Raw genomic sequence first — 15276 nt, 5'->3', positions numbered from 1 at the left:
AACTCGCAGAGATATAAAACAATCAACGTATACAGACAAAAGAACATTATCATATTTGCCTGCGTGAACATGAGTTAATACCACGACTTTAGACAACACTAGATTAGATACAACCTTGAATGAACACGTGACGAAAATGAGAAAACAATCCGTGAAAACATTATTTCCGAAATAAAATCATACCTAATCATTTCCAGATAAAGAAAGAAGATCAACGTTTTTGATAATTCTCTAAGTTAATAAAAGTATAAATTAATTTTAACGTTATTACAAAATTAACATAACCATTGCCCAAAAATGTTTTTCTACCTCTTACCATATACGCAGGGTAAATAATATATAAAATAATAATATTACACAACCATGTGAAACGTGTTAGTAACTTTAACAAAAACGTCACCAGAAGATTGTATACGTATACGTTTCTTAAGGAGCAGTCGCTGCTGTAAAACATTTATCGATACGCGCGCTTCACTAGTGAGGTCAGACGTGAGTAACGCCCTCCCCGCATACCCCTCGGTAGTATAAAAGCAAGACCCCATCTCGCGCCGCGTCTTATTTCACAAGCCGCCGTGTAGCTCTGCGCTGCAAGCACCGGTCAACCACGCGCGCTAAAAATTGTGAAAGTGTTCATACAAAACAAGATTTCCAGTCAGTGAGAGTAACACTGTAGCAGTTATAACTGTTATAACAGCTGCTGTATAAATAGGTGAAAAGTGTTGGTGTGTGGTGGGGTTATTTCGCAAATCTTTGAGAGGAGAGGGTTCAATGGAAGCGAGGTTCGTGACCTGCCGGAGTTTCCAGCAATCAAAGCCGCCGGAGAAGAGCCTCGCGCCTCCACCGACGGTGAAGGGGCTCTTGTCCAGATTCGGGAGTCAGGCCCAGGCTTTATTTGCGCCCAAGAAGCAGCGTTTCGGCTCTACAGTCGCTATCCATAAACTCCGTGAAACCAAGTGGTTCAAGCATGATGAACAGAATATCTTATGTGCGGTGCTGGAGTCAGGATTCGTGCTCGAGGTCAAAGCTGAAGACCCCCTGCCACCCGACTCTACCTTGTCACCAGATTACCACATGTATGCAATTGGCATGTGGAAGAAGGGTAAAGGTGTGTATTAGGCTACAGCATTTACAATGTCCTTTACAATTGTTGTGCGTGCGTTGAAAACAGGAATAGCCTAGCGAAATCGTAAAATTTATCGTGGCTATTATTGAGGACAGAGATAACGTTCACATTCGCGGAGGCGTGCAGCCGCACTGACTGAGAGTTGTTTCACACACACTTGGCACCGTTGGCCACGGCCAACTAAGCACGTTCATAATACAATTTGTAAATAATTCATATGGGCCCGGCGTCTGACGCGACCGTAATGAGAGCGCCACATGAATTAAAATGAATTAACGACCGTTTTAAACGCGATACCCTTTTAGCATCGAACCAACAATAAGTTGTTGACCTTGAGGTACATGAATTTTGACACCGATCTAACAGTTTTGATGCACGCGATCGCGCACGATTATATTACGTATTACTTTAGAAAAAATCAATAAAAATATAATGATGGTACTAATCATAATATATTTGTCGACAGAAAAAACAAAGAACCCGGAACAGATAGAGGTGTACACCGTTCAACAAAAAGGTGTGCGAAAACGTATTGTGAAGACAACACTGAGTGCTTTTTGGAAGAAAGATTCAGTGATACGCATCAACAATGTGGACGACAAACAAGAGACCCCGAACAGTGAAAAGGACATAAGGGCTAAGGTAAAACATGCAAGAAAATCAAAATAGCAACTCCACAGAACTTAGAAATTAATGAATCCTATAACTTTCTGTCTTCCTATCCATATCTGATACTGTAAAAGTACAACATCGTAAGGTCATAAAATATCTCGAAGATCGAACTGTAAAATAGCTGGAATCCAGGGTGAATGCACTTACAAGCGGGCTTTGTAATTGGAATTCATTTTAAATTATAAAGAAGTAAAAAGTGGAACGAATTAAAAAAAGAAACAAGTTTCGCTGTGTATTAATTACGCGTTGGCAAAAGAATTCTTTATAAAAATTTTGCTCGAGCAAAAAATATACGCAGAACATCGGACCGTTACTGTCGATTGTTCGATGCAGTTATAAATAACACGTTGCATTCGCTCTGCATTGTTGCTACAAAGCTTTTCGTCACAGTTTCATTGCAGTGACATAACACAACTACATTCAATGACGAGACGGCAATTGAAGTCATCACAATCGCTTGCATACTAATTTTATGCTGCAACATTGCCAACAACAAACATACTACACAAATTACGAAATAGATGTCTTAACCCAAATTGTTTCAAAACAATTCCTCACTAATTCGAATATATTTCGAGGGCAATCTCGATTAATTCAATGAACTTCTCATTGCTATTCCCAGACGCGAAACAATTCTCATTTCCGTTGTCCATTTATTCCTTTAACAGAACATCTGTTCTCTATTCTATTCCCTCGAAACAAATTCTTATCTCACTTTTTGTTACATTAAACTCTAACTGGCATGGTATTTTCGAACTTCAAAGTTCGGCTTCAAGATTTAAAAAATCCTTTTTGCATGTGGAATAGGTCTTCGTGTTGTAAGCGTAGGTTTGCGTCAGCATTGGTGTCTCATTTCAGATACCGATAGCCATGAGTGGCTTTCGTTCTGAAAGTGTGGTGAGGTGAACAGAACCATGGAACTACTAAGGAGCTTCTCCTGATTGCAGCTGGATATGGCTACAAAGTCAAGGTTCGAGAGGAACTGGCATAACACACTGCATTTCGTCCACTGGTGCCGATATGGGGAGACGCCACAGGAGGCTCGTATGAGACAGGTAAATTACTACTACAATGCGACTCGTGTGATCAAAACTTGAGTAAACAATGACTCAAATGCATGGTGATGGTTCAATGGGCACACAATTTGTTTTGAACGTGTTTTTGTATTATTTATACAAAACTATTCACATGAAAAGCACTTGCATTCGAGTTGAAAATGCAAATGAAAGTAGATTAAGTTGTCTTTGAAATACGGATCCAAACACTTTAACGAGTAAATTCTAGAGTCCCGTAACAGTATCGATCCGTCGCCGGTACCGGTAAAGTTATTTCTGTCATTGCGGAGGCCGTAATATGTCGAGATTATTTTATTTACTTTCATTACTCTATAGTGTTTCCTGTTCTATAATTTTTCAATGCATGTGTCGTTCGATAAAGCTGTCCTTACAACGGCACACCTTAAGAGAAACCAAAGTTCCTGTGAAGGCAGTTTTAAAAAGCTTCAATTAAAATCACGTCGTTTCATTATGCTTTGTGATTGTAAACGCTATTGTAGTAAAAATATAGACGCTTTTCCATCATCGTCGACAAATCGGACAGTAAAAAGGCATATGCGATCATGATACGGTATGCATGGGGTCAGAGAACTGGCACAATGAAGAAAACAGAGATCGCACAACGGAGCAATTTTGTTACAGATAAGCCTAACGACTTCGAAAACACCTATGATTATCATCTTTTGATGGTAATCGTTGAGGCGCTTTGGACACTTACTGCTGGCATCAATTACAATTACCGGTGAGGCTTTTTCATTTACCGATTGGTGATAAAAGTTTACCGGTCAATGTGCCCTTTTGTCATGTATAGTTTATTTATTTATTTTGTTACTTCAAAAAACGTTTTTTTGACAACGGATAAAGTTCGCATCTCTATAAGTTTCACGTGTAATAAAATAAGGAGGAGGTGGTCATTATTTTTTGGTCTTTAAGGAGTAGTAGGCCAATTATAAATTCTTCTGGAAAGTAATATATTTATTTCCTTTGCTTAATATAAAAGTCTGGAAACGTTCAAGAAATTGTATTGGTGTACGTCAAACAATAAAGTGGAACAAATTCTATGTATAAAAATAACGTAAGCAATTTGCAATTCTAAAAGTTGAATATTGAACTTTGTTTCCATCGTAGCAAGACACAATAAGAACTTTCCTAATTTCACTATTGTTTTATTAAACAATATAAGTAAATAAACTAACAAGGTGTAACAACTTGAAGGAGTAGAATGTCATAAATTCATTCGTAATGTCTAGAAAGTAGTTGCGGGAATCATTTTGTGCTGATATTATTGTTATTTTGACCTTTATTTGTGCTGATCATTGTGTAGTCTTGATGTTATACATGTTACTTGATTTATTTTTCAGGTATAGGCCCTCGCCTGACTAGCTGTCGTAACTGTCATAAGGCAAATTTTTCCTTTTACAATTTTTTATTTATTTTGCGCTCTCACGTCAATCTCCTTTTATCAATTATATTAATCGACGATTAGCGGAGAACATTCCCTTTAGAAATCTGAGTAAACTCATATCATAACCGTATGCCTTACTCGTTACGACATTTAGTGAGGCAAGGGACAATTATGCACCCTTGGTGTAATAAATCTACATTGTGATCATGTCAAAAGCGCTTTTATCACATAAAAATCATAGTACAAATAATACATGAAACAAATTAAGTATAATAAGTTATCTATTAATTCGTTCATTAAGTAAAGTTTAAACCTTCTGAAAAATTGTAATTTTGCAGATGTGGCCTTATTTCACCAAGGGTGTGCGATATGTATTTCTTCATAATGAATTTACTCTAAGTAGAGGCGCCATGGTATATATTCGCTCCTAATACTAAAAACAAAAAGCCATAACGGAGTTAGCGAATTTTATTTTCCTTTCAAAATGTGACGTGACCAATGTAACTGTTGCGTGACCAAAATCTGTTAGAAAAAAATCATTAACATATTTCCTCGTTTATACGAACGAAGCTTTTAACGACAAATTACTTAATTATCCAAATTAATTACGCGTAAAAAATATTTAATAAAAAAAAATATTTCATAAAAAACTTATAATAAAAAAAGTTATTTAATAAAATAGTCATGAATCTAATTTTGTGGATCTAAATCGCGTATGTTTGTTTTTTGGTCTCATAGTCACGGCTGACTGATTCACTCCTTCATCTTTATTTAAATAAAATCAAATAATTTAACGTCCCTACACTATCTTTTGTCTTCGGTATATTTTTGTATAAAGGTCTTGTATGCAATGATCTCAATTCGTACTGAAATGGACTTAATAATAATAAAGAGCTTTATTTATCTACATTACAATAACAATTTAACCTAATATCGTCTGTAGTTAATAATGTGGATAAAAAGGTAAAAGTTTCAGTTTGATCAATTTTTTAGGCTTCGTCTTTTTGGTGAAACTCGCTACATTTTATGACAGTAATTGCATGACGCGTGTCAATTGATTCCAAGGAAATAAAAACAGTAAACAATAAATATAAAGTTAAACAAAAGTTATCATTATAGTGTCATAATGGTACTCAAATCACACAAAATATTCAATTTAATGCAGTTGAATGTACTTTGAGTAGCCTATTGTACTTACTTACTTGAGAAATGATTGGTTTTCAATACAAACTTTCATCCTAATTTCACCCCTTTAAGATTTATTTTTGTGACAAAAAGTAGCACATGTCCCCCCAAGTCCCACCTATCTCTAAATCAAAATTCATCAAATTTGGTTTCAGCAGTTTAGGCGTGAAAACGTAACAGATAAGAGTTACTTTCGCATTTATAATATTAGTTTGGTTACGGTACTTACTGCTGTTATGACGTTTTAATATTCCATGACAAATTTATCAACAATTTTTGATATAATACAGTATACTTTTTATAAAAATACCGAGCAGTAGCAAAACACGTTGTAATTATTAAAATAATATTCTGGGTTACAATTAAAAATTAACCATCTATCCTTGTACATTGTACCGTACACTTGTTGAAACATTTATATCAATAAGAAATATATAGGAATGTGAAACAATAGGTTTTGTGCAGTCAGGTGTTGGGTTTTTAACTATTTCTTACTATGATGTCATTTAAATGACATGGTAGACTCGTAAATGTAACTTTTTAATAATAACAAAGAGTTTACTAATTTTCCCACAACTCTAATTTTCCAAAGACAAGAGAAAATGTCTTATTGTATTCAAATAATATATTATTATAATCTAAAAGTTGGACCCCTTTGTATGGAAATTTACGAGCTTTTGAGCCCGCTTGACTTTGGAAGTACATAATTTAACAGGAAAGTATTAAACAACTCGCGATATTGAGTTTTTAAATTAATAATAATAATGTACTGGGCAGGCCACATTGCGAGACGTGGTGAAGACAGATGGTGTACCGCCGAATGTTGGTCAAGAAATACTTATAGAAACTTGGGGCGGGACGTGTGCCGAGACGGGTGGACGACATTGTCTAGTACAGTATCGTGGTCGACGGCACAAACTACGGGAGGCCTATAAATAGTGGGAATTAACTGTACTATGAGTACAAGAGCAACGAAATTCACTCTAGGGCTCTTCCCAGGACACCCAGACCAGAACAAATTTAGAAAAGTTCATTTCCCAATTTGGTCCAGTCGGGAATCGAACCCGGAACCACCTCATCCAGCGCCCACAGTCTTGCGAAACAGTTCGTCCAGGGAAGTACTGGCACCTTACCTGTTTCAGTCGCCAAGCAGTAATGAGAGCATTACTGTGTTCCACTTTTGAAGGGTACTTTTGAAGTCCTGTCACTTGGTATTATATATAAAAAAATACCGTTGAGTCACCGATGTAGTAAATTGTTTTTACTCAAACAATATTTAGATATCTTTCCTAGATGCGTAACTGTATTGAAAGTATTTATTTTCATTTCGAACGAATCAATACAAAACTTCAATATACTGAATACAAAATGCATTGTGTAGCATAGCAACTATGCTATCATGTCATAAGTTACTATGAGACTTGTAAAGAGCACGAGACGGTAAAAACCAATTATTCGCGAAAAATTAAAAGTGATTGCTGTCATAAAAAACCAGAACACATATCGAGTTCTTAGGTTTTCGCGATTGTTACACATAGGAATGAAACTATTTTTCCGGATTTAAATCGCGTATATTTGTTTTTTCAAACAAACCGACGTTTCGGGCCCTTTACAGGTCCCATGGTCACGGTTGACTGAGGTGGTACAGTCTTCAACCAGTTATGTCTAATATTAATGCAAACCACCCTATTTTTTCACTATAGTTACAATAGTTATTAATTAAATACCTTATTTTTAATTTTACAAAGAAAACATTCCAATTTACGCTACATTAAGTTTTACAAATTATTTTATTGAATGAATTTTTTTATTAAGTTTAATTTATTATTAATTATTAATAGAAATTAGAATAAATTAAAACATATTAAATAGTACTGCAGTCTTATGTCTGTTTGGGATTTTTCATTAGAACACAGTTTTACAACATTGAAATCGTTTAATGATATTTCAGTTATACATCCTTAGGGTAACTTCCGATAAATGGAACACGATAACTAATTTTTACTGTTTTTTGTGCTCTATCTTTTGTTATTTCAATAGCCGCGTTTTCGTTAGTGTACGACAGTGCTGTGTACTACAAAAGAATACGAACTTTCTCGTTGACTTAATGATAATTAAATTGCAACGTACGCGTGCGTGTGCGCTAGTCGTATTTATGGTACGATCCCATTTAAAAGTCATCAAGTGAATTACATTAGTGTTAGAATTGTGGCCTTTAATTTTACAGTAACTGGGAGAACAGCGAGAATAACAAATAACAGCAAGTAGTAGAGATACTGGGACTTATATAAAGGACTTGTACCGAATTAGTACGGAGCTTGGAATTTTTTGTTAGATATAAGCTTGAAATAATAAACTCACCGAAGTAATTAAAAAAAAAAAATTTTGACCTGCATTTTTTATTTATTTCTTTTAAACAAAAGTGCGGTAGATATGTTAAATTAATACCAGCAACACTGCGATTCTAAAAAAAGTTCAAAAACACTTAAACGCTAAAATATTCAAAATCATATTTCTAATTGGCTAATTAAATTGCAACAAGAATGACTTTGACATCTGTCAATATTTTTTACGGCATTGGCCACTGGCCTTTAGCCAAAAAACTACATAAAAATCCGTTCCGTTTTACTTCTAGTATTAAAAATCCTTAACGATTTTCTGGATATTGCAGGTCAAAAATAATTTGTTTTTAATTCAGACTTTCTAGATTTTGAGAGCTCTTTACAAAAAACCAACTAATGGCCTGGTTAAATTTTATTTATTTCAGTACCACTAAAGGAACAACTCCTTTGATATAACACAGGGAATCTATTTCCATTCTCCGTCTATTGTTCGGCCGAAACAATTACTATAATAAGTACTAAATAAAAAGACGCGTAATGCGAATGATGCTTCATACTTGACATTGTCTTCCATGGATGAAATCTTTCACAATTAGCCGTACTGCTACTAAAGTAACGGTTTAATAATCTCAATACAGAGTACAAAAAAAAACCGACCTCAAGAGGTCGTGAGAATGAGACAAACGTTTTGTGAGCTACAACAAAACAGTCCTTACTCAAAAATATGAATTATTTTTTATCTTTTTTTTTAAATGTACTTCTAATTGGCGAGTAGGAGTTATTTAGATGTCAAATAAATTTTAACCTATACATAAATTATAAAAATCTTTCACGGAAATTGAACAATTCGTGTTTCAGCTATTCTGGAAAAATTCACTTTTTGAGTTAATACATTGTTGTATTAGCAGTGCGATATATTTGCCAAGTTTTATTTAAATCGGTTAGCGGAAAGTGCGAAACCGGATTCATCCCCTAGTTTGCTACAATTATTGGTGGTATATTTTCTTCAAATTTAAATGACATCAATATTGAGGTACCCTTTTTCCAACAAATACGAATCCTCAATATCGCGGTTCACAAATGCCGAGTTATCGCGTAACATACATACAAAAAAGTACAGTCCAAATGAGAACCTCCTCCTTTTTTAAAGTTGGTTAAAAATAGTACGTTATATTGCGCTTTAAAAATAAATACTGTAATACGCAAATAACTTTATAGAGCAAATGATAATTAAATTATAAACTTTAAATAGAATCAGAATAACAAGGCGCGAAATAAATTAAAATTAATATTACCTCGAAATCATATAAATGCAGACAGAAAAAGCAAAAGCAGAACTAGTTAATTATAGACGGGGTAAATAACTTAGATATGCATTACTGGGTGCTTTTTGCGTTGGTTGTGGTACAATTTATTTATAGAAATACCGGTTTTATCTATATATATTTACTGGCGTTTACATAGGTAGAAAATGTGTGTGAGTTAACGACACGCCTACGAAGTTACATTGAAGTGTATGTTAGTTTATATAACATAGTTTTATGTAATTTATTAATAGCTATCACTTCTGACATTCCTTGATAATTATTTATAAAATAATGGCGTCCCTTATCTAAATACGATAAATTATAAGTACAAGTAATCAAAAGGTTCACGGAATGTGATATTTTTTTATCGACCATATATAAAGTTTTTAATAAGAATAAAATTTATATGTGCGCTAGTGATTGTATTTTTTTTTATTTAAAGATGGCGTTTTCATTTTTTAATTTCTTTGTTACAGATAAGCGATTCGCTCAAGTGGGGCAACATCGGCATGAACATGGGCGTGATGCTGGTCAACCAGAATGCGATTAACGCACGAACAAAAGCTAAGTCAGTCTGAGTAATGGCACCCAGCGGTTCCACCGCTGGCAAGTACTCCTGCTACGCTTGCTTCTGGCAACCCAGAAAGTGTGACAACGTCTAAATTCTCATTCGGAATCTAAAAAAGAATAATAAAGTTTGGAATTTAATTTCAAATTTGAATTCAAACTCTCATTGAATCTGTGGAATTTTCGTTGTCTCTCTCTATCAGTATTCTACTGCCTGCCTTCAGTCTCTCTTTAACGTTTATGTGCTCATACTTCGCTCCACTTCTATTATCTAGATTCTCTAGAATATTTCTCACATCTATGACTCCACTTATGGTATGATTAATTTTTAAGACAAGATTGTTGGGAGCTTTAATTTTTCGTAGAAGAAAACGGTTGACAAAAAATGTTTAAACATTCCTGAATCAAGACCTTGTTAGCTTACTAAAATTAACTGTTATTATATTATAAAAGAGGCTCTCCCTCCCGCTTCTTCATAGTTGAAAATGTAAAACAAACATGTTGAATTTTACTGCCAATCTTAATAGTTCTATAAAGTTTGGAAAACCAATCAAATTAAAGAGTTGCACTGTTGGGTAGCGTGGAGTTTAAAAGAGCTCTCTATACATTTCTGCAGCTTGTATTTTATACTTTTAAAGTTTATATAAGAAATCTTGTTCTTAGTCTTGAGTGGACACCCTAGTCTGACGAGTATTTCTTTTGTGTTTTGAGAAGACTGTTCTGATTTTCAATTGAAAGTTGTTTATTGGAAAATATGTTGTTTAACCTGACTACGGAAAAAGGTAAGGTACTTCAGTACCTATTTATGATGTATAAATTTTCGTCTGATAACTCGTAAAGGGAAAGCATATTTTGGATGGTTTGTGTGCCTATGGCCGCCCCTTTAAGGGGACACGGTGATGTCGTTGGGAAAACATTCCATTGGAACAATCTGATTAGTTAACTGATTATTAAAATTTAAAAAAAAATCTAAAAAAATTACAATGCTTTTCCGTAGTCGGTTTTAAAGGAATTATTCGGTTTTAAATTTTATTAATAACAAAAAGTATTCAAATGTTACTTTGATGCATCGAGTATATAACCAGAAATAGAGACGAAATGTCATTTAATTTATTTCAAAACTACTCTGCCATATCATTGTTGTGATAACTGCGCTCCGATTGGCTAGCCCGAGTTCGAAACAATTGACGGGTGTCGTCAATGGGTATCGTCAACTGTTTCACTTCAAATCGACCATTTAATTTGAGCTTTGCTATAATGGACGAAAATTGCAAAATTACATATTTAATACTTAATTACCGATGAAATGTGATTCCGTTTGTTTTGTAATTACATTGTTAGAGATATTATCTTTATTACAATAAATACAGAATATTTTTTGGAATATACGAAGACGTAAACACAGGTCAGTAGTTGGCCTGTCTATATTTCAGTGCAAACGAGAGTTGATATTTATAAGAGCTGTATCGCTAATGTGTTACCAGGAATATATGGCCCTTACTTCGTCTCTATTTCGGCTTGTATACTCGATGCTTTGGTGTAATGGTATAAAAAAAGTATATTTCTATAAAAATGACAGGGAGGCGAGTTTGTTTGACAACTGAGTTAAACCTGTCATTTGTGAGTATAGTACTCGTAAGTTATAATAATATTATTTATAATGAGGCATTTTTATAAATAAATGATTACTAAATAAACGTTTCTTTCAATTATTTATAGTTGATAATGTAATAACACATTAAGGAGGTTTTGTACCAGCGAGGTGAGACGAGAATAGAATATCACCAAAAATTGATATTACCCACACGAGAAATCGTGTTTCCGTTGCAGAGTAATAATACTTTATGAAGGCAGCAATACGGTTCAATATTAACATCAACAAATATTTCAATTCGCGCCTCGCCCATCGTGCTGTGCTTACAATATTAACAGTAAGTATGTTTGAAATAAATATAGACGTACTGTTCTTATCATAAGCACAGCAGTATCATCGTCAACCCAGGCCATTTCCATCGAAGATGCGCTGTGAGAGAATTGAAATTTTGCCATACAAATTTCAATCCCGGTGGAAAAGCACCTTAAAAGTGGTGCCAACTTATAGCTGCGACGTTGGCTAAAACGTCTATTTATCATTACTAGAGTGGTGGTAGCCCAATGGGACAACAGTTGCTTCTTAATTGAGAGGTCGACGGTTCGGATCACTGTGGCAACGCTAACAATGAAGGAAATCGTCGTGAAGAAACGTGTATCTCAAAGAACGTTCATAACCATTGGAAAACTTTTGAAGTTTCTCAATGCACACAGTATTACTTGGAAGTACATCGCCTATTAAAGTTTTCTAATTACAATGCCATACGAAAAATAATATAAGACGCAAATTATATTGTGTACAATGCAAATTACGTCCGTCTGTTTTAGTGTTCCTGTTTTCACATAGATGGCGTTTAACTAATTAAAGCCTGTGTTAGTATAGTAATGTGGTAACGAATTGTATTAACGTTATTCCACTTTTGAGTCACTTGTAAAACCTTACAAGTTCCTTTTGAACTTGATTTTTGATAGCTCATGTTCGCGTTATCAGTAGCATACATTGGTTATTTTAATAAACTATAACAGTTGGTAACGTCACAACACGCTTACAGACAAACATTCATGTTGGCAAACATAACTTTGTAAATGTCAAAGTTTGCACCTGGTTCAATAATTCTTCAGGAGGGAAACGTGTAGCACTGTACAAAAATGATATTTTTTTACAAATAAGCGATGGTCCATAATCCAAATGGCAGCAATCTAGCATACCGATACATATTTTGTCTTGAGATATTTATGAATAATGTTTGATTTATTCATCGACTAAATTCATTCGCGCTTCGTCATGTCATGATGGCCCAATCATAGTAGTTACTCATCACGAGATACCACCAACCGACCAATCGGTATGGATAGCGATTGTGGTGAGATTGCGAAGATTGTTAGTTACCCAAAGATTGAGCCCGAGCTCAAAGCCTGCTTTATATCTTTATTTAACGACTCTACTAGTGTATAACTATTTTCAAATTAAGTGTTTTATTGAATGTCACGATGTTTGACCACCATGGTAATTTCAATTATTTTTTTGTGAAATTACTCCACTAGTTTGTTATAATTATTAATACAAAGATCGAACATTCAGAAGACTTCCTTCGATCCAATCGGATTCGAACCACTATGACGCCAGACGCCATGCCAACTAAGCCACGGAACGAACCAGCGGACCTCACGAATTTTTCGATGTGCTTGTTGTCGGATCTTAGGACCTTATTTTTAACGACTTTTCAGCCGTAGCGCCATCTATGAGAAATCTATGAAAGTATTTCGGCACTCAGCTAGGCACCTTTACAGCTACCAGCCCTGACTAAAGATGTCGCTATTCACTGTAATTAAGTGTTGAATATCAGGATGTTTCTGATGAATAAATTTGTTTTTTTTATTTTTAATGTCTTTTTTTCAAACATATTGTACAAGAAACACAGCAATAAGCAATATGTTAAATAAAGCTTTTCATTTCCCGTTGGTATCGTCTCTTATAATGACGTCATAATGTTGTAGTTTATTCCTAAGCAAAGAAGGAGGTATACCATATCTTGATAGAGTGTGTACGGAGCTGAGTCGAAAGAAAAGTTTTTTATAGTTTAAATTGCAATTTGGCAGAGTTGGGTATACAGTACAGAGAGTATGTAGTGTTGGGGTCATGGAAAAATCTCCATTTTGAAAAACTAATATTTTTCAGAAAAATAAATAGTGCTCCGGTTATTTTTCCTTTAATTTTCCACATTTGACGTTGATACCTATCAAAAGTTGAAGTTACTGAACAAAAACGATGGACCCATCATAAAGATTTCTTTTCGCTGTTTTGAAATCATTCTAAATATTGTTTTCTCTAAGAGGCTTTTAGTTATACAAGTTTATTTTATAATTCACACGATTTTTCCAATTTTTTGGGAATTTTTCCGGGAAACTTTCCGATATTTGAAATTTTTCGGAAAATTACCCCACAGTAGGTGTATGTAACATTTTCCTATATTACTCAAGATCAAAGAAAGTAAAATTGTTACATAGATTAGTTAATGTCGGCATTAAGCGTACACAATAGATGATGTTTAAGGAGCCTGTTAATATGTCCTTTTCTAACAAAGAAAAATCCCCTTACATAGAAAAAACAATTCTTATAGAAGTATTATGTTAGCACTGACCTCTCTGAGCAGCCCGAACAGCATGTCCGTAGAAAGCGACCGCTCGTGAGCCTCGTCCATAATGATCGCACAGTAGTGGTCTAAGTCGGGTTCACGTAGGCCTTCGCGCAGCAATATGCCGTCGGTCATGTACTTTATCACTGTGTTCGAGGATGTACAGTCTTCGAAGCGGATCGCGTAGCCTACTTCGTCACCTGGTGGAAATAATATTAATACACTTATTTCAAATATCGATAGACTCATATTATGTGCTTGTATACGTAAAGTATCGTATGTCGAAATTGCCAAGTTTACAGGGGAGCGTTTTAAAGTTTTGAATTCACTGAAATGACTTGAATAGCAGTTTTATTCGGCAAAGTTTTTTCAATGACTTTTTAGCCGTAGCGCCACCTATGTGAAATCTTAAGTATTTATCACCCAGTGAGATACCTTTACAGCTACCAGCCCTGGCTAGAGATGTCGCTATTCATTGTATTTAAATTTTCATTGAATTGATATTCAATTATTTTTATGCGAAATTTCTCCAGTACTTTGTTATAATTATTTTTAATTATTACCTACGGTGTTCGGCTTGCTCTTTGACAGAATCCCAAAAGTTCAAACTCGGTATTCGCCTTCTAACTATAGAGTGTATTGAATTGAATATCACAATTATTTTTATGTGAAATTCCAATTACGTCCAATTGTTATTGAAATTTGTAAAGGAACATACCTAGCTTGGTGTTCATCTCGTCGGAGACGCGCTTGGCGACGGACATGGCGGCGACGCGCCTGGGCTGTGTGCAGCCGATCATGCCCGTGCGACTATAACCCTCCTCGTGCAGGTACTGTGTCAGCTGAGTAGTCTTACCGCTGCCCGTCTCACCTGCAACGACGAGCTTTCTTATTATGGGATAATATTATTTGATTCTCAAAAATATAATAGATCTATTGTAAATGTGTACTTTTTAAAATTTTTTTTTCATATTTTATATATGTCGACTGTGAACTGGCAACCGGTACTATCTGAATTTTGACAACTTTACACGATGAAGAAAAAAATTGTTAGCGTCAATTATATAGCATTTGGTTTATTAAATAAAAATACGTAGTGTATGTGTAATAAAAATATTTAAAAACTACGTATTTTTATTTAATAAATAAGATACTATATAAATGACGCGAAACATTTTTTTCAACATTCTGTAAAGTTGTCAAAATTCAGTTCACAGTCGATATAATTGTCATGCGGAGGGAAAAATGTCTTTGCAAATTTAAAATGATCATATAATATATGCCTTTTATTATTCTTGTATTTACCTTGTACAATGCATGCATTTCAAAGAAGGTTGACAATGTTTGGAAAGTGTGTAGTCTCCAACCATTGAGTATATAAGCAGAAATAAAGA

General features: G+C 34.6%; 2 protein-coding genes across 3 annotated transcripts in view; one reads left to right on the top strand and one right to left on the bottom strand.

The window, feature by feature from the left end:
* LOC113234018 (pre-mRNA-splicing factor ATP-dependent RNA helicase PRP16) overlaps window positions 1-15276 on the bottom strand; it is a 171795-nt gene that overhangs the window by 141291 nt on the left and 15228 nt on the right. Inside the window, exons 10-11 of the mRNA XM_026469245.1 lie at window positions 14601-14753; window positions 13889-14082 (exon numbers count right to left, since the gene is read on the bottom strand). Of these exons, the coding sequence (XP_026325030.1) occupies window positions 13889-14082; window positions 14601-14753 (347 nt within the window). The remainder of the gene's footprint in view (window positions 1-13888; window positions 14083-14600; window positions 14754-15276) is intronic.
* On the top strand, window positions 531-10796 carry LOC113234057. Of its 2 annotated transcripts, none has more exons than XM_026469292.1 (4): window positions 531-1105; window positions 1590-1765; window positions 2743-2850; window positions 9566-10796. In XM_026469292.1, exons 1-4 carry the CDS (start codon window positions 769-771, stop codon window positions 9665-9667), a joined length of 723 nt encoding a protein of 240 aa, XP_026325077.1. In that variant the 5' UTR covers window positions 531-768; the 3' UTR covers window positions 9668-10796. The 2 variants fall into 2 exon arrangements, with proteins under 2 accessions (XP_026325077.1, XP_026325078.1); XM_026469293.1 differs by lacking the exon at window positions 9566-10796 and adding an exon at window positions 3493-3592 and having other exon boundaries at window positions 545-1105.

This window comes from Hyposmocoma kahamanoa, unplaced genomic scaffold (genome assembly GCF_003589595.1).
Source record: "Hyposmocoma kahamanoa isolate Upper Pololo Valley unplaced genomic scaffold, ASM358959v1 81, whole genome shotgun sequence".
Classification (NCBI taxonomy): Eukaryota; Metazoa; Arthropoda; class Insecta; order Lepidoptera; family Cosmopterigidae; genus Hyposmocoma; species Hyposmocoma kahamanoa.
Note: the sequence above shows the minus strand (reverse complement) of the source record. Positions and strands in the feature narration are given on the sequence as shown.

Bases quoted from the DNA above. Each gene is read 5' to 3' on its own strand.
- LOC113234057 (XM_026469292.1), top strand. From the start codon at position 769: ATGGAAGCGAGGTTCGTGACCTGCCGGAGTTTCCAGCAATCAAAGCCG. The intron at 1,766-2,742 runs GTAAAACATGCA...TCCTGATTGCAG, and splicing joins AAAAGGACATAAGGGCTAAG to CTGGATATGGCTACAAAGTC. The intron at 2,851-9,565 runs GTAAATTACTAC...TCTTTGTTACAG, and splicing joins AGGAGGCTCGTATGAGACAG to ATAAGCGATTCGCTCAAGTG.